This window comes from Lampetra fluviatilis, chromosome 33 (genome assembly GCF_964198595.1).
Source record: "Lampetra fluviatilis chromosome 33, kcLamFluv1.1, whole genome shotgun sequence".
NCBI lineage: Eukaryota > Metazoa > Chordata > Hyperoartia > Petromyzontiformes > Petromyzontidae > Lampetra > Lampetra fluviatilis.
Genome location: NC_136307.1, coordinates 9,426,380 through 9,450,705, shown reverse-complemented (window position 1 = coordinate 9,450,705; position 24,326 = coordinate 9,426,380). Strand labels below are relative to the sequence as shown.

At 45.3% G+C, this 24,326-nt stretch overlaps 1 protein-coding gene across 5 annotated transcripts in view; it reads left to right on the top strand.

Moving 5' to 3' along the window:
- The window catches only part of LOC144944041 (MAP/microtubule affinity-regulating kinase 3-like), a 53,546-nt gene that overhangs the window by 2,253 nt on the left and 26,967 nt on the right, over positions 1-24,326 (top strand). For 4 of the 5 annotated variants that reach the window (XM_078872063.1, XM_078872066.1, XM_078872064.1 and 1 more), the window contains exons 2-9: positions 6,637-6,846; positions 10,225-10,278; positions 12,622-12,670; positions 13,323-13,388; positions 18,438-18,508; positions 19,810-19,866; positions 21,607-21,843; positions 22,584-22,703. In XM_078872063.1, the coding sequence (XP_078728189.1) occupies positions 6,637-6,846; positions 10,225-10,278; positions 12,622-12,670; positions 13,323-13,388; positions 18,438-18,508; positions 19,810-19,866; positions 21,607-21,843; positions 22,584-22,703 (864 nt within the window). The remainder of the gene's footprint in view (positions 1-6,636; positions 6,847-10,224; positions 10,279-12,621; positions 12,671-13,322; positions 13,389-18,437; positions 18,509-19,809; positions 19,867-21,606; positions 21,844-22,583; positions 22,704-24,326) is intronic. The other variant, XM_078872065.1, reaches the window with a different exon arrangement.

Below are 24,326 nucleotides of genomic sequence, written 5' to 3'. Positions count from 1 at the left end.
CCCCGCACCTCCGATTAGCACCGTTGGCCACGTACGGTGTGAAAGAAGTTCAGCATACATATGGAAGGCTAAAATGACGTGAAGAGGCCACCATGGTGTTGACTGAAACAAGATGCTAAGGCCAGGAAGTTACAAAGTTGAGGTGGCACGAGAGGTGAGCCTCCCATATTAATCATTGTCTAGATTGAGATTTATGTTTGGCTCAACTCCCAAGAACCCTGCCAAAGAAATGCCTGCCCAGTGGCCCAGTTTTCACAGTGCGTGTGGGAGGGCTAACGAGGTGCGTACTTCAGAGAAGTATGGGAAGGCCAGCAGGTGTAGAGGGCAGAGCATCGGACAGATCTTCACTTGATCCCACACACACACTCCCCTTGTCCACCGAAGAGGCGGGTTAAACACCAAACAGTCCTTCCATATGACTTAGAGAAGCGTTTGGGGCCATCTATAATGCAGATAAGCAGTGTCAAATCATGTCAGGTTAAAATATGCTGTACATAGAAACCCTGACTGGACACAAATGGTCTTGACCCCTGAATCCTGTCACTTTGCAACCAGACCTGGGGCACCGAGGTGTTTGCAGTGTGTGTGTGAATAACAATCGTGGGTTATGGTTAATTAATACTGAGCTGTTTAGCCATATTTCATGGCAGTGTGCATATCGGTGAAGGGGAATACTTGGTGCCATTTCGGATATCACACGCCACTGATGTTAGCCGTGACTGGGAATTGAACTCAGGGTTGCCGTGGTCAAAAAGCAGTGCACTGACGAACTGTTCCACTTGTCCACTCCCTGGTAAGCGGTAAATCAGTGGTCAGTTTCGGAATTTCTATTTGTATGGTGTGTAAAGGAGTCTAAAAAAAAACCTCACATTCTCCCTTTATACCTTTCTCTGTGGTAGTCAAAACATTCCCCCAACTCTGACCCAACACAGTCGAAAGGCTTGTTACTCAAAAGGCGAGTCACTGTGGGTGAGTGAAGCCACTTGGAAATTTTGAGACCACCTAAAATGTGGCATTCGTTTTCTAATTCAGATCAAAATATCGTACAACTGAATCTTATCCCTTCGAAAATGCATCAATGTCCTCTTATCCATGTTAATTGCTCATGGTGAGGTGATTCACCAATAACTAAAACATAACTAGTTTTGACTTCAAACTTTCATGACTGCCAGGAATTAATATTCGATGGTTCTTTCCGTAAGTCGCGTAGATAGACTAAATAAAAATGAAGTGATTAAAAATATCACGACGTTTCGATCGCAACACAAGCGGTCGTTTGTGTTACGATCGAAACGTCGTGATATTTTTAATAACTTTTTAAATAATTTTTTCCATCTACGTGACTTTACGAAAAGAACCATAGAATATAACCTAGTTTGTCGTCTCTTAACGCCGTTTAGAGGTTGTTTTATTCTGGTCAGAATGCGTACAGTACTCAATCGTTACTCATGGACAATAAACCCATGTCATCTTATTCATACACCCATGTCATCTCAAGTTACTTGTTGATAGCTTGATGTGCTTAGTTTGTTGTCCTTCTCTGTCACCTCGAGTAGCACGGTTGGCTATGTACAGTACTAAAAGAACTTCTACATACAACAAAAACTTAACCCAACTAATCATGTGCCTCACTTGACATTGGTTTCTCGTTCTGATAATAGCATACCCAATCGTATTTCATGTACTTTGCACAAACACACACTGATGCATGCCACTTTGGTATGATGTGCCACGAGCAAATAGCAATCTAACCCAACTTGTGCCTCCTGTAGTTTTGTTTCACATAATAAGAACAAGCGCTCAGTCTTAGCATTTTATAAAATACACTCTTGTCATTTCATTCATACTCCCACGTCACCTCAAGTCATCTCATTCTTACTTTTACGTCATCTCACGTTACATTTTGATGGCTCGATGGGCCACCACCAATATAACTTCTGGCCTATCACTGACATTCTAGATTTGAAGCTTTCGTGACTGCAAGGATTCATACTCTTAGGTTTATTAATTATTTTTTACCTACGTGACTTTACCGAAAAAACCTAAGAGTACTATCACTGACAGTTTTCATTCTCATTCTGGTAAGAAAAAGTACTCAACCTTAGCACTGAGACGATATACACTCACGCAGTCTTGTGCGATATTTTTTTAATGGCCAATATCTAACAAAATATCCTCACCAAACATGCAACGCTTTAGTTTAGTTTCTCACTGTAATCAGAATAAGTGCTCTTTCTTAGCCCTTCTACGATACACGCATGTCATGTCATATGTCATCTCATGTTACCTGTTTCTTGACGTGATGGGCCACCAACAAAGAACGTAACTGAACTTGCGCCACTCACTGCAGCTGCAGTTTAATTTCTCATCCTGATAAGACTGTACACAACATTAACCCTTAAACAATACACACCCAATGTCGTTTCCTTCATGTTACAGTGCGTGGTGACATGATGGGCCCCGACGACTAAGCACTATAATCTAACCAAACACGTGTCCCTCACTGAACTTTAGTTTATCCTTCTCACGAGAATGGAAGTGCTCAATCTTAGCCCCTTTGACAATACACCCGTGTCATCTCTTGCATACACCCATGTAATCTCATGTTACGTTTCGATGGCGTAATGGGCCAACAAAATAAGAACGCAAACCGTTGTGCCCCTTACTGGACTTTAGTTTCTCATTCTAACTTGGCCCTTGGACAATAATACACCCTTGTCATCTGATTCAGGTGTACATTTTGCTGACGTGATGAGCCCCCGACTTGAGCGATAAACTAACCCGACGCGTGCATGGTACCCGTCTTCCTCCTACTCCTCCTCCTCACCTCCCTCCCCTCCCTCTCGGTGCCTGCCTGCCTGCCGGTGTTGCCTCGCCTCCTTGTGACTAACGCACCCACGCTTTAATAACTCATCGCCTTGTGTCCATACCGGTTGGGTTTCTTTTTTTGACGCTTACGCGTTTTAAGGGCCTGGCCCCAAAGAGCTGTAATGATACAATAGTGGCACAATGGTCCAGCCGGAGCTGTAAATAGCCGCGTGTGCTCGCCTCTGCTCTGCCCTCTTTTACTGAGAGTGACACTTTTTTTCGGACTATTTTCGTGCCATGTTCGCTTGGGTGCGGGGGAGCCAGCGGTGAGTTGTGCCCCGGGTTTCTTGGCGCACTGTGCCGTAAACCCGGCGACCTGAGATCGATTTTCCTGCCACGGCCGCTGACATCTAATGGTGAGTGACGTCTGGACGAGATCCGATCCTGGGAGGCCCTCTGCCAGTCTGCAGTAGGCGGCGGGGTGATGAAGTATGGTCAAACAACCCCCCGGTTGTGGGAAGGCCGTCTGTAAATGTTATGCTGCGTTGACTGCTGTTAAAGTACGATGGTCGGTGTGTTAAATGTTGCGTGCTATGGATAATTTCCTATCTACAGCAAGCTGTGAGTACAGTGTTGTGCTGGGTGTGACATAATCTACCTGGTAATGTCGTGAGCGTATTGTGGGCCAGTTCGCTGGTGATGGGTGTAATATTTCCTGTGCACTGCGGGCATTGTGTACCTTATAAGATGGATGTTGAACTGTTTGTATGTTGAACTTATTGTACTTGTATACTGTACCGTGGGCTCGGTGTTCTGAGTGTAAGGTGGAATGCGCGTTGTACGATGTCTCCAGTATTTTGTATACTCAACACGTGGTGTACGAGTTGCGTCCTGTAAGCTGGGGATACTTTTTTTGCCCGGTGATCTGCATGTTGTGTTGGTAGTTGAGTGCTGGGTGTGTTTATGCGGTGCACTGTTTTGAGTGTATTTTGTTGACGGAAACACCTCCGATGAGCACGGCTGGATATGCACCCTGCGAAAGCAGTTCAGCATACAGACATACACGTTGAGGGTTGATTGTTCCGGTTGTATTGTGTGCTGGGTATTGTGTGTTTAACATGTTGGCTTTCGTGACCAATATCATCCATAATACAGGGTTTTTTGTTGGGTTAGATCGCGTAAAGATATAAATGTTGTCGTTAAATTTGCTACCACCGGACAGCCAATTAGTAAGGTTTGTCACGTAAACAGAACATGCAAATTGTTTACAAGTAAAGCACACCAGGTTAAACGTCGTACTCAGATTGTAAATGTTGTGTCTTGGCTCTCCAACACACCGGTTAGTGCTGTACTAGTGACGAATTGGCCACGTTCTGTTTACGTGACAAGCCTTACTAGTTGGCTGTGTCGGGTGGTGGCGGGTTTAACGACAACATTTATATCTTTACGCGATCTAACCCAATACACATGTATTGTAGATGGGTATTGTGTGTTTTGGGCTGTGTTGTGATGTGGACTCTGATGAGTGGGCCGAGTGTGAGATGTTCTGCGTGATACTGTGCACTATATCCAGCAATGGGCTGTGTGTTGTTGGTTGTACTCTTTGGGATGTACTGTCTGGAATCGTGTGCCGAGCCTATTTCTGTGCCGGGTGTTTTGTGCGTCGGGCCTAGTGTGTTGGCTGTACCGAGTATTGGATGGACTTTGTCTTGTACAGAGCACTGTGGCTGAGTTGTTCTGTTTGATGGGTGCACTCTTATTGGGTGTATCCAATCTTGGGTGTTCTGCATGCTGGCTGTAGTGTGGGCTGGCTCTGTGTTGTATGTTCAATTATAGCTTCTGCGTATTCACCGTGTCACGTGTACCATCTTCTGCGTGCATTCTGTTAAGTATTCACGATGCATAGTTGTCGCTGTACAGCATTGTGGGTATACGATGCACCGTATATCCTGTCGTCGTGTGTGCCGGGTGTTACACTGTTGGATGATGTTATTAAGTGCTGGGTGTCTCCTACTGGTTGTGTAGAGTGTGCAGGGCTCCAACGTGTGTATTCAGTGTGTTTACTGTTCCGTCTGTGTGGGTGTTGGAGCATCCTGCTGGGCGTTAAGTGTGCGCGTGGTGTGCCCGTGCGGTGTTACTGTGCCTGACTGTGGCACGGCACTAAATGTTCTTTGTTGTTGGGTGTTCCGCGTTAGGGCGGGTACACTACTACACAGGTATTCTGTCGTCTGCTGTATTGCTCGCCCGCTGTTCAGTGCGTTGCTGTATTTCCTGAGAGTGTGCTTGCTATCGTTGCCCGTCGCTGCTGCCAAGTAAATTACTTTGGTGTGGATACAGGACGCGACTCCCTGTCGTGTCCCCCACACCACCACCCCCACGTGTGTGTGTTTGTGTGCGCGTCTTCCGTCGTGTGTTTGAGATAATAACTTTTGCACCCTCGTGTTAAATGGAACGGCGCTCGATCCTCAGCGGCCGTTTGCCCAGCCATAGTTTGCCTTTACAGTGGCCGGTTGGCTGACTGGAAGGAAAGAAATAAAGAAACACACGAATGCTGGGACACCACTAGAGTAGCCGAACCAGCTGGGTCTTTCCCCAACCCCATGGAGCCGAGCTTTGGACGTTTTTTGGTCGTGCAAGCGCCGGCTGTGGGGCCGGTAACGTGTCCGGGGTTTCTGGGGGGGTCACGAGTACTCATTGGGGGTCATGGGGCCCAGTTATAATGAGAACTGAGTGACCAGTGTCAACAGCGCTGATGCTGTTTGCCTGTGAGACTCTGGCCGATGGGACAGTACAACGTCCCCATATCCACCCTCGCTAATTGACCACCCATGTCCCCAACGCTGTGTGCGCAGTGGTGTCTGTAACTGTCATTCTCTACAGATGTTCACAATGCTGCCTTCTTCACTTGCAGTAGTATTGTTGTAAAAGTTGCATACATTCGCTCACTTCTGAAGCACAGCAAGGCATTTCCCCCTTGTTTAAAGGAGTGTTTTGAAAGGAGCATTTTTAGTCCAGTGACCTATTTTTTCACAGTGTAACTAATATTCTACGGTGGTTCATATATCTCATCATTTCACATGTCCGTCTATGCCTCAATTCCCAGTGAGTCAGATAGGCGACGTTGTACTGCACTGAAGAAAACTAATTCTGTGGTAGTTGGACATGTGTTTAGGCAGTTATACCATTGCAGCACTGTGCTAAGATAAATGATAGTTGCTTGCGTGTTTCAAGAGTTTGTGGCATTTGGGTTAATTTAAGAAGCGGCCTGTTGTCCTCCACGCTGCCCAGTGTGCGATTTTGTCGTCTCTTGATGCCAGGCTGTGACACAGAAGACAAAAAAAACCCCTCCCTGATTAATTATAGGAAATAAAAGTGTCAAGTCTAATTGTGGCCCTGCGCGCCTCTCAACGCTGTGATTCTACCGATCGTTCAGATCCTTCTGACGAGGGGTTATAAATACCCGTTTTGAGCCATACGTGCCATTTAACGGCTTAATGGAATAGCTGTCACCGCTTTCCCTCGGCTCCAGTTTTCATTCCGAGTATGAATATCGAAGTGGGATTTTAGCACATCTGCTACGTGATGCCTGGAGAAAAAGGGTACCTCAGTCTAACTCGTAATCTTTGTATTTTAAAGAAAACAAACACACACAAACACCAGCAGCAGCAAAAATGGTCCCCAAGTAGAGTTCAAACACTGGTTGGCACGCATATGCACGGGCGCTTTTCCATTCAGGAAGCGGTTTGTTTTCATCATAACTTCCTCTCGATGTTCTGACCCCTTTCTCTCTCCCTCCCCTCCCGTGCGCCTTCTCACCCGCCACAACAGCCGCCCGTCGTGGGAGATGGCCCTGCTGAGGTCGGGAGCAAAGCTGGCCAATCGCTGCGCTGCCGGAGCCCGCTTTCCAACTCGGCAGAAGATGCCCAGCCGCCCTCGGGCCAGACCCAACGGGTGGGCAACTACCGGCTCCTCAAGACCATCGGCAAGGGCAACTTCGCCAAAGTGAAGCTGGCAAAGCACACGCTCACCGGGCAGGAGGTGCGGCTCACGGGATATAAGCGATGGCGAGATGCGGGATGGATCGTGATGTTTTTGCTTGATTGTTCGTGGATGGATTATTTCGATTACCGATGAAACCATGCTTGCTTGGAAAATTAATGAAATGTTTAAATGCGCCCGCTTAATTTTTTGCTGCCCCTCACTCGTCGAGTGACAATGACTTGGCGCCCACGTGACCGCAAACACGTCGGCAAGTAAACCAATCACTTTAAGTAAGCAATAAAAACGACACATTCTACGTCTTGGCCCCAGTTCTACGCAGATGAACAATAAATTAGTTTTATTTCCAAAATTAGAGATGCTTTACATCATTTATATTCATCTTCTTGGTTCTTTCGGTAAAGTCACGTAGAAGGGAAGTAATAAAATAATAAAAATAAAACATAATAAAATAAAATAATAAAATCAAATAATTTTATTATGTTTTATTTTTATTATTTTATTACTTCCCTTCTACGTGACTTTACCGAAAGAACCAAGAAGATGAATCCCTGCAGTCACGAAAGCTTTAAATCGAAATCATTTATATTTTTTTGTTTTATCTGGGCCACCACTCCATCTCTTTTACGCTGGATAATCGAGAGTTGGCTGAATCTCTCATCTACGCCTTCATCATGTGAGCTTATTGCAAGACAAAAAATGTCTCCCGCTGAATCCGACTGTTGGGCATGGTAGTTAGCAGGGGCTGGTTCACTTTCCCAGTGATTTAACGACTCGTCACGATTTGGGAAATGACGATTCGATTAAATAATGATTTAGTTTTTTTTTATAATCCCATTTTTTTGTTTCGTTTTGGCCATCACGTTTGTATCCTGCCTTGATTGTGCAATTTATGGTTGCTCAATTGGGCTAAATGTAACGTTTGCATATAATTTACATATCTATTTTAGCAATAATAAGTGATGGAACGTCTTGTAAATGAGTACTATGTGTGTTATGGTGAGCCTAGGGATCTCCTTAATTGATGGGAAAAATCACATGTAAGAACATGTCATTTTGCGTTTCCACAAACAAATAAGAATATATTTTAGTCCATTGGCCTATTGGCTTTCCAGACCAATATTATCTCGAAGCATTTGTTTAAGCAAGAAAATGCTCGACCGTTTTTGAACTTCTGGGTCTCATCAGCAGGATTTGGGCTTGTTAAATAATGGATTGTCACATGTCTAGCCAGCTCGTGTGAGTGCTTTTTTTTTCTCAAGTCTTTTTTTTTTTAAAGTTGTCCAACAGACGTTGCCGCTGCTTAGTGCTAACTTTTATAGAGTGGTTTAAGACGAGACAGCTTCCTGTTTTTGTTGTTAATTACTTGGAATGTAACGTTTCACACCCCCTCTGGCGATTCAATGAATTGTCGTGTTTCACCGTTGCGATTTCATTCGAGAATCAATTTGTTTTAAGTTTTCGCTGAATGGCAGCACCTCTTGTGGCTGCAGGGATTACTTTATCTCGTACTGAATGATAGCAACTCTAGTGGCTGCGGGAATGATGTGAGCACATTACACATAAAACATGAACCTGTAAAAAAAAATGTTGATTCTGAATACACGTTAATTTAACACGTAGTCTTCCGCGATCAATATCCATAATAAAGTTTTTTTTTGGATTAGATCTTGTCAATATAAATGTGTCGTTAACCCGCCACCACCCGACACAGCCAATTTGTAAGGTTTGTTACGTAAACAAAACGTGCCAATTAGTTACGAGTTCAGCACACCCGTTTGTTGGTTACTCTCCTGTAAGTAAGTAATTGGCATGTTTTATTTATGTGACAAACCTTACTAATTGGCAGTATCATGTGGTGGTGGCTGAACGACACATTTATATTTACGTTATCTAACCCAAATGCAAATCCTTTTATGAATGCACGTGGATTGACACCTTTATTATGCGCTTAAGAATCTGAATCAATCGATCCGTTTGTCATCAGTACACACCTATTAAATGGCTTTTCCTATGCATTGCATGTCAGGTTGCAAAGTATCAACAGCAATGTCTGGTCACCTTACCTGTGTGGCTTGTGTAGGAATGTTTTTTCTTCATTGTGTGATCATCAACTCGATTTTCTGCGGTAATGGGGGGGGAGATAGGTGTCCCAGAGAAGTAATTGGCCTACTCGCATCAATGTTTGTTGTCACATGGGTACCGAATCACTGACCCCCCCATGACTGAGGAGCAGCAAATAAATGAAATGAGCGGCACGTGTCAAGATATTTTAGTAAAACATTTCAGCAGCTCGTTTAATCTGTAACCCGGGTAATCCAACGCATGGATAATCGAGGGTTGGATGTACTTGTTAAAACGATCGGATGCATGTGCATGTCACGGCTCTCTTCCACGATCACCGCCTGTCTGGAGCGCATCGAAGACCCAGCGATGCAGGCGCTGTTTCACGTTTCACTCTTTTGACAAAGCTGGTAACTTTGGCTTTTGGCGGTATAATTTACAGCCCCCGCACAAAGGTTGTGTGTCTCATGGTCGGTACAGTGAGTGGGACGTCGTACAGTGAACCCGTTGGCAACGGCTACGGATGTCTTGATGGAGCCTCCGACACAACAGCACTTTGTAGAGAAACGCTGCAAAGCGTTTATTAATACATTACTATTTAATCACTCGCAGCGCATTATGTTAAATGCCATCGTTGCAGAAACTGCCTCCTACATTTAACTGCGTAATGTGTTTGCAGTGCACAGGTTCAATGGCCACTTGGAAAGGAGTGTTGCTAATTATCATAGCGACGGGCATAATTTGAAATGAGGCCTGCAGAGAATAATGCAAACTGCCTGCGTGTTTATTTTTGTTGTCGGAAGGTGTTTATTTGAACACCATACGAACTAAGCGAGCGTATATTTGATTAAGGTTAAGCAGAAAAGTGTACAGTAGGCTGACGTTTCAGGCAATCTCCCTTCTAGCAGAAGGCATTTTTAATAACGAACGTGGTGAGGTTTTCTTTATACTTGTGTTTGTCCAACGCTGTAAATGTAGCCCCACTTAATTGTGCAACCAAGACTTGCTGTCAAAGCCCCCAAAGTCGACTTTAGCTCAGTGGGAGGTCACACATTCTCCTCTGCTGCCGCTATAGTAGTCTGGAAATCCCTTGCCCCATTAGTTTGTGCTGTGTCGATTCCCTGTGACCCTGTTTAAGTCCAGTATCAAAAACTTTCTTTTATTCCGACTGAGACTGAACTAACTGCTTTTATTTTTTAATGACACCGTTTCTGTACAATGTCTTTTGAGATGAAGTCACGTGTGTCGATTATATATTCGTACGCATTGTGTTGTTATTCTGCATTTTTCTATCGTGACATCGGTCAACTGTGTAATGGTGTGAAACGTGACGGTGCGTTTGCTTTCCTGCAGGTTGCTGTAAAAATCATCGACAAAACGCAACTCAACACTTCCAGCTTGCAGAAGGTAATGACGGTTTAAACTTCTTTTTATCTTGGCCTGCTGTAATTTTCTAATCGTAAAATATTCGTAATATAAGCACAGAAAAAAACGCTATCAGTTAAGGCACTTGGAAAGTTCAGGAGTTTCCGTTCTCAAAGCAATTGAATGGCAAAGTAAACAGATGTATTGTTTAATCAGTTTTCCGATTGTTGCGAGCTGGTGGGCGGTGCCTGCGGTGTAATTTTGCTTGTTGCCGACTGGCCCGTTCCGGTTCAGCTCACACGAAGCGGCCCACTGTACAATGGTCACAGATTCGTCATTCTTCGCGTGACAATTGCAGAGTGCGGCGCGCAAAGTGGGGCTTTCTTTCCCCGGGCCGTGGGTCATGGCCAATGCAAAGCTTGAGAAAACCCGCCTTGACAAAAACGTCACTCGCTCAGACCAAGTAAAACTGAGCCAAGTTTGTTTTAGTTTTCGGAGTAGCACGCCCAAATTAAAAGTAAAAGTTGGGTGGGGGGGTTTGCCCCAGGTAATTATTTTCAAGTCGCAAAAGCAGCTTGTTCTGAGTACAAATAAAAGGTTTCGACATTTATTCTTAAATAATAGAGAATCATGGGGTGGAGAGGTCGTGTAGTCGTTAGCGCATTGAGCTATGATGCCTGCACTCCTTCCCAGTTGCAGTTAACATTATTGATGGGTGACATCCGAAACAAACCTGGCCTCACCAATCCGCACTGACCGGCGTGGTTGCAGTATGGTCCAAATACCCGCCATGGTCAACAAGGCGTGGTGAGGCCTTCATCCAGCAGTGGATTAACACACGGCTGTAAAATAGCCAACTGTAATGAAGGGCCCTCTGGAGTGCAAGGCAAGTGAGTGGTGTCATGCTGCCCTTGATTGGTTCATGATGATTACTAATAGATGTGGGACAACCGTTCCCACGTGTTGTGCAACACAAATGTGTGACCTTCATCACGTGTGTATCGATTCTGCACTACCTCAACTTCTTAATGGAAAAAATAGTTTGCTTTAATAATGTAGAATCGATGCTTGATATGGTGCAGCGGTGGCGCAGTGGTTAGCACACTGCACGATGAACCCGGAGACCCGAGTTTGATTGCCGGCCCTGACTAGCATCAGTGGCGAGTGCCCTCCACCTCCATACCTGCTGTTCTTAACTCATGTGGGGAAGTATGATAAAAAAAACAGCCTTCATGACTGACAAATGTGGAGAAGCCTTCATCCGTGAGTGGATTGCAAAAGGTTGTAAATTATTAATTTTACGTTGGATTACGTGCCGAATGTAGTGTTGGTGCCATTGTCTGCAATGCCTCATGAATGAACTTCCCAATGCAGAAAAACCCTTCCTGAAAATAAATCTAGATACTCAGCGAGGCATTCCTGGTTAAATAATTGGCATCTGATATAATTATCACTACCTGCATGGCAGAGAAGAGGACTTGGGTTGGTGCTAGTTAAGGGGTCGGTACTGACGCCTCTGTTGTTGAAGCTGTGGATTCCTCCCGTAACGCCTCGACTTTACTCCCCTGCTGATGAAAGCCGGTTTATTGGCGGCTTGTGACGCAGCAGCTGCTCTTGCCGTGTTTATCTGGCGTCCATACCACTGCCCACTCTACGCCTATGGTGGGTTTGAACGTGAAAAAAGGAAGTGTCATACCAGTTTTTGCCGTTTTTTTATGTTTATCTTTATAAAAGAAAGGCAGCATTCTTTCCCGCTTTTCAAACTTACGTTTATCGGTGGGGTAAACAAAGCAAAAATTAGATACCAACTTTGTCAATCCACTGCTGGATGAATGCCTCCACCAAGTTTTTTTGAACATTACAGGTTATTTCACCATATTTCGACACGCTGATTGATATGGTTTGGTGAAGTCAGGGTGGGGGGTGGGGATCCAGGACCCCTTCAGATATCAATTGATGCTGATATCATTTGTGGCTGGAAAATTGAGGTCAGATGTCCAGGTTCATAGCAGAGTACGCTAACCGCTGTGCCACCACTCCCCCCCTGACCCACCCTCCTAATTAGTTGGAGTAGCATGTGGAAAATGCCGCTGTGTTAACTTCATGCACATATACACACCTTTGTCATGCAACTGCTGGATTTAAGCATAGCTCTCCGATGTGTTTTCTGGGGTTGTGCCACATATTGTCAATCTACTACCACGCCATTGCCACCAACTCATACTGCCCAGCGTTGTGCAGTTTGGCTAAACAACCCTCTTAAGTTGATGGTGTGCGCGCGTATGCCTTCTGTCCTTGAGCTACCTTCTTACAGCCTCGTTAAGTGTCATTGCTACTCTCCCCCATTGTAACGTTGCCTCCGCTCTTCTGTGTGCCCTCTTGCAGCTTTTCAGGGAAGTCAGAATAATGAAGGTGCTCAACCATCCCAACATCGGTAGGTATTTGCTCATGAGTCTGTTTGATCGTCCCTGTGCTGCACTACCCACTCACAAGGGATCTTGAACACAAAGTCCCACGGTTAGCCGTTTGGAACGGCGTTGTGTGAAACGTTCGCTGGCATTGCACAACAAATTTCCTCGCTAAAGTGTGACATTTCAAATTTGAAAACACTCTTGAACATTGCTTACCTTTTCCTTTACATAGGTTTTCACGGTTGCGCCACATTGCTCTCCGATGTGTTTTTGTGTCATACACGATGTCAGACGTTTCTTGTCAGTATCCCGCGGAAGCTCAGAGCATGTCTAGCAAAACGTCAGACATCGTGCCGAACAACACGTGGCACAACCGCTGAAAACACATCCGAGAAAGCCATGCTTACATTTCCTTCAGTCCCACAGTGGGAACAACATATCATATGAAAACCGCTTTCATAATTTACATAAGATCTATTTTTATGCATAAAAAAACTGTTAAGCATTGATTCTTGAAATCGCGCAATGTCCCATTTAGCCCACGTGAAAACGTGGCCACGCTCCAGACTTAGAAAAAAAACACTCTTTGATTGCGTCTGCGATGCGCCGAGCGAGTGAGCTGCCAACGCGCGGTGTGAAGGCCCTCACATGTGCTTGTGAATTATCTCCCCGCAGTTAAATTGTTTGAAGTAATTGAGATGGAGAAGACTTTGTACTTGGTCATGGAGTACTCCAGCGGAGGTACGAGTGCGGAGAAGGCGGTGTTTGTGCTCGCGTCTGCATGCGCACTCAGTCTTTGCCACGTGTTGTGTTCTCGTTGTCGGCGCTCTGTCCAAGCACAGGGGTCAGCAACCAAAATAACAAGAAGAGCTGTTTTTTTTTTATCCGGTAAAAAAAAAAAGCCTCTTTCAAGAGCCGCAATGGACGTGGTGAATACGAGATGGTGGGTCCTTCGTAAAAGTAATGTCACGAAGCAGCTCTTTCACGAGCCGTGGGTTGCCCCGACCCCTGGTCAAGCAGTTGTCGTGTAAGAAAGAAGGTAGATGTGCAATCCTGCGATTCGTTGCTGGCTTGCTTCACGCCACTGCTGGTGGAAGGGCCTCCCACCCCAGCGGGAGCTCCTCTAGACTAGCAGTGGTTCTCAACCTCTTTTTAGCTACTGGGTTACCTCTGCTTGTTGAGTTTTGTTTCAACCGTGTATACAACCCTTGCCCTACCCAACATGGTTCTGAGAAATAAATGTATGAATAATGAATACCATTCTTTTTTTATTGAGGCAATACGCGGGCCCGTGACATCACTTTTGTGTCACATGTTCAAACCGTCGATGCAAGCCAACCCTGTTGATTGTAAGCACGGGGGAAAGTGAGGGGGGTGGAGCAGGCCCAACAACATAAAAACTTTAACCATCTGTCCATTTTGTGCGGTATCCTGATTTGTTTGTGCTCGCTACTTACTCGCTGAAAATCATATTGTTTAAGAACAATGAGTTTACAAATGTATTTTATCTCGCTTTAGGTTACGATATGGATTTACATTTTGTTGTAGTTATTTTACATTGGCAGATTCATACGTTATAATTCACTAATGACTCATACATGACAATTTCACACATAAATTAGCTCACGTTCTCCCTGGGACATTGCCACCTTAGCCAAGGGGTCTGCGTAGCCCCCCCCCCCCCCCCCCCCGGTAGAGAACCACTACTCTAGAACGTATTTGGGCTACTCTATTCTGGTCAGACACTTTACCCCACCACACACAGCTTGACGATTGACTGTGTATGGTGTACCCATTTATGCTGCTGGGTGTGGACGGAGGATTTTAGAAACTTGCCCCATTGTTTCAAGCGTCGCGATGGAATTGAATCGGTGACCTCCGGATTGCAAGTCCATTGTGCTTATCCTTAATGAACAAAAATGTATGATTGCCTAGGGTTTTTTATCAGAAGAACAAATTCGAAATCTTCACCCAGCAGGAAACATTCGGAATTGAGTTACTTAATACGTGGATGCCAAAACCATTACTTGGAAAGCCAGCAGATGTTTTTTAATTAATTGGTTCATTATATGACGAAATCAGGATATCAGTGCTGCATATCGGTGCTCGGTAACACATTTGTTACGATGCGAAAGTTGAAATAAACCTGAGCCACCGATGCAACACAACCTCAATATACCAACCCCCCCCACCCCTCCTTTGCTAGCTTCCTGTTCTGTCTATGACCACATCTCCTTGCGCGCATGCGTCGGATCCCGTCAGATCTCGAAAACCAGGGAGGCTTGAGCCTGGTTAGGAATGCAGTAGAAGCTGAACATAAACACACCTTGGTATAAGCACAGTTCTGATATAAGCAGCACTTGCTTACATTGTCCATGTTTTTTTGAGGGGGGGGGACAGGCAACTTCTGATCTTCACAAACTACTTCTTATATAAGCACACATGGTCTTGCTCCCAAGGGGTGTGTTTAAATCCAGCTTCTGCTGTACTTGGATGGGAGACTGCTTTGCAATGCAACTTGGGCTGCGGGTTGTTGAAACTTGGATTCTTAAATGCATCTGTGCAGAGCTTTCAGTGTTATTCTCTCATGTGTGTTGGTATTTTTATTTCTACTAGAATTTCCTCCCACATGCCAAACGCTCATGATTGGAATTGTCCAAACAATTCACTGCAACGCCTTGGACATTCACTGAGGCTTTCCTGAGAGAAACGAGTTATTGTTAATTAATTCAGCAGTCTTATTTACAAGGTGATAGTCAGGGTAGCTGCTTGTCACCAAATTACCCTGAGTTTTGCCCGGTTTCATCAGATCCCATAGCCAAGCAGGTTCAAGCCCTGGATACTGATTGCATGCGCGACCATCATGCATGTGATGTTGTTGTAGGCTTTTAAGTACCTATGGTGGACAGCAGAGCTCAATTCAGCAAAATCCATTGTTGTACTCTACATTTATATTCCCACATCCCTGTTCCTCGCCTTCACCGACCTGCACCGACCAGCATGCTGAATCGCGGTCAAAATAAACCTCCTTGACCCGCACGGCACGCGGAGTCCCTCGTCCAGCAGTGGATTAAAACAAAGGGCTGTCCGTGTACTTGATGCCTATTTATCCGTGCTTTATTCATTTCCTTTCTCGTGCTATACGATCTGTTGTGAGTGTATGTTAATTTGGATGATTCTGCCCTCCCCCCATCCGTTTGAATAATAGGCAGCAAATGCAGTGCAGTTCAGAATTTCTGGCACTTTGCCAATGCGGCACTGCCAACAACAACAAAGTGTTCGGGTTTTATCTTGAGCTTCGGCCGGTTTTGCGGGTGGTTAGTCATTTGACGTCAATCCGTTTTTAACCATCTTGTAAAGTTCCTCCCCAATAGAATGTAGATTATTGCAATTGTGACCTGCAAGTTGTTATTGTAATACCATCATAAAGAGAGAGCCCTTGTGACTGAACAAAAGCCAACTTCTGTTAGTTGCGAACAAATTATTTAGTGATGCTGCTGCTGCCTTGGCGCACAAGCACAAATAATAAAACAAATCAACACATGCCTCAATTACACTGTGGCCTAAAAGGAAATACATATTTCATAGGTGACATCTCCAAACAATTAGCTCATAAATGGGCCTACAAAACACGTAATTTATATGATATGAAGAAGAGGAATTGCCCAAAACGTTACTTATTATTATTTTCTTTTGAGGCCACACATAGTGTTATTAACAAATGTGAGATTTTTCACTGTGGACACTTCCGCTGACCATCGGTACACACCGATCCGCTGCTGTCATCCGTTTGCTGCGAGACTTTACGACAGTAAGTTTTATTTGATCTCTCATCTTGTCTCGTTTATAACCACTTTTTGAAAGTGCCGTAGCAGTGTAATTATTTCCCCTCCATTTTGAACCTTAACCACAACAGTTTTCTTCGACAATTTTTTTTATTTTGTAACAGAAACCACAACGGGGAACCCCTAAAACTGCATTGCGAGCTGTGTGTGTATATAATAGTAACACACAAGTATTGGCAGTTTTTTGACAATCAACTTGCCTATCTTCCCTTGTCACGTCAGTTATATATGTGCCCATCTGTTGGTTGATAAGGGGGGGGGGCGGGGGCGGACCTTAGGACCACTTCAGATGCCACTCGTCACTGATGTTAGCTGTGGCCGGGAATTGAACTCTGGTCGCTGGGTTCACAGTGCAGCGCTGTCACAACTGTCCCACCGCTCCACCCTCAGCAGTATACACGAGGCCATTTTTTTCATAATCAACGTTTTTGGGTTTAGATCGCGTTATTTATAAATGTGTCGTAACCCTCCACCACCCGACACGGCCAATCAGTAAAAATGTGTCACGTTGACAAAAGACAAATAGTTCACTGCTTTAGCCCACCGGTGTGTTGAAGCCACAACATTTACAATTTGAGTACTGTGGCTTCAACACACCGGTGGGCTAAAGCAGTGAACTATTTGTCTTTTGTCAACGTGACACATTTTTACTGATTGGCCGTGTCGGGTGGTGGAGGGTTACGACACATTTATAAATAACGCAATCTAAACCCAAAAACGTTGATTATGAATAACATTGGTCGCGAAACCCTACGTGTTAAACTGAGGCCATGTTTGTTTTCTTCTTGTCATTGTGGAGGCAGCAGTCTGTTTCTGCGTGGTTCTCACAACTGGAGTTTTAACGAAGCAACGAGGAAATACGCTTATCGCCTTTTGAGGACAGGTGCAGAAACAGCTGGTAGGAATTCGATTGCAGAGTAGGGTAAGCAGCTTGGAATTTTCAAGTTTTATTTTGTTTAACCAGCTGAGAAATCAGGACACCAGGATGCATCTCATTTGCAAGGGTGACTTGGATTGCCGGTATGATGTAAAAAAGCACAAATCAAAATCGGAATTAAAAACCATACAACTTTCACTGAAGGAATTGAAAATATTGCAAACATAATTACCTGCAGTGCAAATCGGCTTGTGCAGATTACCTCCAAGGAAGAGCCAAATAGAATAGAAAGTGCCCACTTGTTAATTTGATCGATAAGAGGAAGTTGTGATGGATGAAGGAAGGTAGGTTACTCAGACGGGCATTGGAGTGACACTCGAAGGTCGGTAATCGAGGGGAAGATGTGAAGTCAGACGGTGGGGAGGACTGTAAGAGCATTCTTTGGAAGGCAGAAGTTGAATGTGCAATAGTTGACAGCCCTATCAGAAGGAAGGAAGCAATGATGATGTTTGGTGCCATCAACAGCAGTGACAATGGTGACCTTTTGACCTTACATGCATCTCCAAATAACATTTCAGTGCACTATTTTTACCTTTCACAATATTTTACATGACATTGAATAAAAGTAAATTCTCCCCTTGCAGCATTCACCATTGCAATCATTGTTGGCCATTATAAAATCCACTGCTGGATGAAGTCCTCTCTCCAAGCAGACTGCCCTACTCTCACGGTCCGGCGATGTACAACAATCCATCTCGCGCATGGACCGAGTTAATTTTTGCGGTGGACACACCTTTTTGGGCTTGTCGCCTTAAGTTGGCTGCAACTCCCATCATTAGTGTCCTGCCCAAGCCCACTTACCTCTCTTGGCACATGTTCTCTAATCCGTGTGTTCCTCTTTCTCTCTCTAAGCCTAATTCCAAGGCGTGCACTGCTCCATGCTTCTTGCAGCACTTTTAATTGTCAATGGACACCTGCTGTTCAGCTGTGATTGTTGATGCTGCTGTAGTTGCCATCCTAATGCCTCCCCCCCCCGTCCTCCTCCACTTCCGTCTGTTGCGTGCACAGGGGAGGTGTTTGACTACCTTGTAGCACACGGTCGGATGAAAGAAAAGGAGGCACGGGCCAAGTTTCGGCAGGTAAGAGAAAGCCCCCCTTTGCAACCTCGCCGTGCGTTTTGGCCTTATTGCCTATGCAGTTTTAATTTATTCAACGTTTAGGGCAATGGTTCATTGCCAGAATCATCACCCTTCTATACTTTTAACAATCCCTTTTCATGATTCCAACTCGCCAAGTTTTGTTTTGATTGTGCTTGGGCACCACTGCTGTTGCAGTATCACCAACTAATTTGTTTTGTTCAAATGTAGGTAAATTGTTTAATTGGAATAGTGTTCTGTGAATGCACTGAATGCTGGTTATACCGGGTGTAGCATTATTATAGTTCCACATTAAGGTATTGGCGAGTGACCACGTTAAGGTAGTGAGGCCATAATCACACAACGGTGGTGGAAGCTGCGGTTATAATGTACTCGGCACGGTGTTATTTTTAGTTTCATGATAATTAATTAGTTGCTGTTTTTACTCTGTTCCGTGTGCATCAATTTAGTGTTATTTCTGTCCGTGATGGAAGCATCGTTTTGTTCAGTTCTCATTCTGGTTGTAGAAATTTTCGCTTCCAATTCTCTTCGACCAATATAAGTCTTAGTTCCAGCCATTGTTAAACTGTTCGAGGATTTCATAATAACAGTGATTAGGCCTACCAGAATTGATTATAATTCTGGTAGGCCTAAAGCGGAAAGTTTGGTTTCGATTTGTACAGTGTGTACAATGAATGAATGTTATAGGGACCTCATTTATGACGCAGACCAATTAAACTCAATTAAACTCAACTCGGTGTTGTGTCACACGTTCCCGTTCCGTTCTTGTGACTTGCTGAGATTGAACGTTCGGTCACGGTTCTATGTAGGCTCTGCAAAAAAAATATCACGCTTCTCATTCGAGTTCCCATTCATAAAATGCACAGCTTTAAGTTCGTTCGCAACAATAGCATCAGTTGTGAAAATTTGTTGCATTTCCAGTTGCTGTCCAATGATCGTTTTTTTAATTCTCTGGATGCTGGCCACATTTTCAGTTTTCATTTTTCATTTATTTGGAATAGCCCTGTGAGTTATTCGGCTCTTGAATCGGGTGCAACCGCAGCAAACAAAATAGCATGATATGGTCACTCTGACCAAAAGGTGTTGATGTGGCTTAATTGTAACCGGTTGCTTAGCGTGGCTGGCATGGGCCTTGATGCAAGAAATTATGCGGGTTGGGGGGGGGGTGTGGGAAACCTGTAGCTTGGTGCCCGGGGGCCTGGCCCAGTTGCACAGCCTGAACACTCACGAAGCCACGTCACCGTGTGAGTGACTCACGCGTCGGGATTTTATCTCGTGTGCAGATCGTCTCAGCCGTGCAGTACTGTCATCAGAAGCACATCGTACATCGAGACCTGAAGGTACGGACGGGGCCAGTCCAAGCCCGCTGCTTTTATTCTCCCGCGCTCACCTTCGCTGCTGGACCATATCTTTTTGCTTACCCCCCCTGGTGTGCCCCTTTGCTCCAGCAATTAGAGCCTCCTGTCAAATCTCCCAGGCAATCTTCGCTTGGTGGGAGGTCATTCCTCCTTGCGCCGCCGCCCCTGTTTGTGTAGATTTGACCGGCCACCCTTGGCTATCTACACCGCACAAACCTTCTCCGTGGTCAAGGCCAAGCTCCAAGGCCTTCGTATCCTCTGGCTATGACTCACCGCCTGTTTATTACCTGCTTTCTATTCAGAACCATTATTTTATTCGTATTATTTCGTATGGACTTCTTGATTCCAAAAATCTTGAGTCTGAAGGCGGTTTTTCTGGAGGGTCCAGCCAAGTTTTCAGAGGTAGGGGCCGATGTTGCTACTTGGAATTCCAATTGAGTAATATCAGAGACATTTTGCAGCATTTGGATGTTTTTGGCCAATACCGGTCACATTACATGTTTTTTTTTTTTAGCTATGGGAGGAACTGATTTTTTTTTTACCAAGTAAGGCCGACTAAGCTATATAGCTTTTTTTCAGAAGAGACCTGGCCGCAAATGATAGCTCAACGAAATCTATAGCAACCAAATACTTTAAAGCGCATGTTGATTTTAAACGTGGAGGGGAAAAACCAGAGGACTCGGAGAAAAATGCACGAGACCACGGCAAGAACATGCAAAATCCAAATAAAGAGGCGTCAAGGGTTTGAATGAAACCCAAAGACCTCCTGCATACCAGGTGAGGTAGTTAACATCTCGCCATAGCAGTGCGGAGAACCCCGAGGAAACCCGTACGGAATATGGGGAGAACGTACAAACTCCACGCAGAAAAGTGTCCTGGTCTGGAATAGAACCCAGACCCTTCTTTTGGTGAGGCACAAATGTTATCAGTGTACCACCCTGCCGCCTCGCTTTATCTTTTGCCTTACTACCTCCCCCCAAAATCTTTAAAAAAATCCTCTTCAAGTCCCCTCTACGGGAAAATTCTCCACATTTTTTCCCCAATTATGTTCCAATTGTGCTTCCAGCGTCATGTCTTGAGATAGTAGCAGCTAGCAATGCACCATGTTGCGTGAAAGATTGTTCCTCGCATGACATTCAAACCAAGTTTTAAATTATCAGAACTGTACTTTGGCTATATTACGTACACAACCAAAATAATCGATACTTAGATCGAATCGCAGCCCTTTTTTTTTTCCCTTCCAGCCTTTACAGAGGCCACTGGGTCCATTGCCCACACAAACGTTTGTTTTGCATGTTTTGCCACAAGTACGTGTGGTTAATGCAGACTTGATGCCTTGCAAAAGGTATCTATTTGGTGTTTCAACATCTTGACATCCGTTTTATTGCCAGAAAGGTTAAAACCTATTGTTATTGTTTCATCATTTTGATACTGGCAAAAAGGTCCCATAGATAGCAGAGTCCTCCATCTATTTCTGCCATACTCAAGCCGTTGATATTGCATCCATGTCAGCCCTCTTCCTGTCAGCGTCTCCAGAACAATGCCTTCAGTCCTCTTTTTCCACCACGGGACGTCCTCCACCTCTTTTGCCATAAACGTTCCTTGCACCGTGGCCGTCGCTTTTGCCCGAGGTCACGACGAATCATGGAATCCCTGTGGTGGGTATAATCGGTCAATCTCTTGAGAGGTTTCTCCATCTCGCCCCCCCCCCCCCCCCCGCAGGCGGAGAACCTTCTTCTGGACGCCGACATGAACATCAAGATCGCCGACTTCGGCTTCAGTAACGAGTTCACGCTGGGCAGCAAGCTTGACACGTTCTGCGGGAGCCCCCCGTACGCCGCGCCCGAGCTCTTCCAGGGCAAGAAGTACGACGGGCCCGAGGTGGACGTGTGGAGCCTCGGAGTGATCCTCTACACGCTCGTCAGCGGGTCGCTGCCCTTCGATGGCCAGAACCTCAAGGTGTGTTTAGACTCGCATGCGCGGTGACACACGCGGGGCACTGACAAGTCGGCATACTCTTTTTTTACGCTTTACAAAAGTACTCTTGGCGGCTGCGTAGGTATTCCGCAGTGGCGCGATTCTGACCCTGACGCGTGTTTATCTGGAGTTTGCACGTCTCTCTCCGGGTCATCCTGTTTTTCCCTCCATATTTTGAATCAACGTGCCTTTTGAATATTTCAATGATACACAATTTCACATGATGACAAGCCACTTCGTTGAGCTATCATTTGTGGCCAGGTTGCTTATAAAAAAGAGCTATATAGTTCAGTGGGGCCTTACCTAGTAAAATAAAAGTTTTGATTAGTAATTCACAGTTGTGCTGTAGAGTTCTCTCTCCGATGTGTGGTCGGTTCATGCCACGTGTTGTTTGTCACGTTTTTTTTTTCCACGTGCCCCAGGTGCTTTTTCGTTCGATTCTCGCATTGTCACAATTTGGGTATCAATCCATTTCGAGATTTGATTCTTTGGCAATGTAACATTTCAAGCGGCCGACGGGTACGTATAAATAAACTGCGTACGATGGCGTATCGTTTTGTGCCGAGTTTGTGGAGACGAAGTAAACAAAAATACATGGCCCGTATTCGTACAGAAAATGGAGTTCCGTGCGTGCATTACTCTTTGACCCCTGCGCGCGCGTGGTCGGGTGGGGTGACCTCGGTGAATCTGCTGACGCCACCGCTGTCCGGCTGTGCCGACAGGAGCTGCGCGAGCGCGTGCTGCGCGGGAAGTACCGCATCCCCTTCTACATGTCCACCGACTGCGAGAACCTGCTCAAGCGCTTCCTGGTGCTGCATCCTCTCAAACGGGGCAGCCTCGAGGTGCGAGCACTGGCAGCCTCCACGCGGTTCACACGACTCTTACGCGGGCTCAGAGTCGGCGACGTACTTCGCGAAACGATCTATGACCACACGCCCCCCCCACACACCTCCCTGTGTTCTCAACGGAATGACTGCTTACTATCGCCGTGGTGTCGCACGGTGACACGTGCGCAGGCTTCTTATGTTTGCTCGCAGGAAACGTTGAGAGAGTTTGACTTGAGCGATCCGCTATCGATGTTGGTTGCTATGCGTGTGATAGAATTCCCCAACCCCACTGCCCCCCCCCCCCCGCTCACTTTGTGAATTGTAGCGATGCTGGGTCACAATTTGGAGTCACGTTTCAATTGAAGAATGTTTTTAAGAAAAAATTCAGACTTAAAAAGCTTTCCCCCCACCCTAGTTTTATACAGAATCCGTTCTTAATGTACTGTTTAGCTCATGGCATTGAAACCGATATTTTAATTTTCGAAGCTGGAATTTAGCTCAATTAAAAGCAGGATGAAATTTTTCTTGATGTTTCTTTTTGTGCAGTTGTTGGTGACTGGGTTGAGACCAGAAACTTCACTACAGTGAAGAAACTTGGTTAAATTACAGGTGGCCAAAAAACTGGTCATCTCAGCAGTGCCTGCTTAGTGCCCTGACCTCTGAGCCATCCCACCACCTCACATTCTCTTTTATGTTTGCCAGTGGGAATTCCACGGGCCAGTTTCGTACAAAATGTGTTTATGAATGGGGAAACAGTTGATTCTTACACATGTGACTCAAGGCGTGGTGTTGGTATCATGACTCGCGTTTTGTGAATTTGTATGAATGAATCGTTATGTCATCAGTGCTGGTTGCACTGTCGTTGCTTTGTGAAGTAGCTCGCGAGGATTAGGTGGCGTTTATTGTTTTCTCAGCCTGAGACGAAGCCCCCCTCCCCCCCGCATCCCAATACGGCTCTCATTTGAAGTGCAAACCTTTGAGGAAAAGGGGATGACACTTGCGCTAAATTTATCCGCCAGTGGTAAGGGGTAGTCACGACAACAGCAAATGTGTTTTCATTTATGTTTGTGTTTTAAAGCGCAGCGCCGTTACATGGTGCGCAATTGTTTATTTTCAATCAAATAATCACGCGTTAATAATTTAACATATTGTAATTTATAACCATTTTGCCAGTCCACTGCCAGATGAGGGCCCCTCCCCTTGCCGTGATGGCAATGGGGGTTGGTTGACCAGACTTCACCACCGATTCTGTGGGGGCCCAGAACTGTTTCTGATTTCACTCGTCGGTGATGTTAGTCATGGCCGACCAATAGAGTTCATGTTATTAAGGTGCATAGCGCAGTGCACTAACCACTACGCCACCACTCCACTCCTACAGTCTTCTGTGTCGCCAAAAGGGACTGTGGCAGAGGGCATTTTTTTGTAAACCTTATGTGGCGTCAAAGAAGCACCTGCCCGTCACCGCATCGTGTGCTTTCAGATGCGCTTCTGCGGCTGTCTGGAATGCTCTTCCGAAATTAGGAAGCCACTGGAGCTATGCACTTTGAAATCAAAATTGAAAACTAATTTCTTTAGAACTGCTCTGTTTAGTTTGTTGTCCTTCCCCCGCACCTCCATTTAGCACGGTTGGCTACGCAC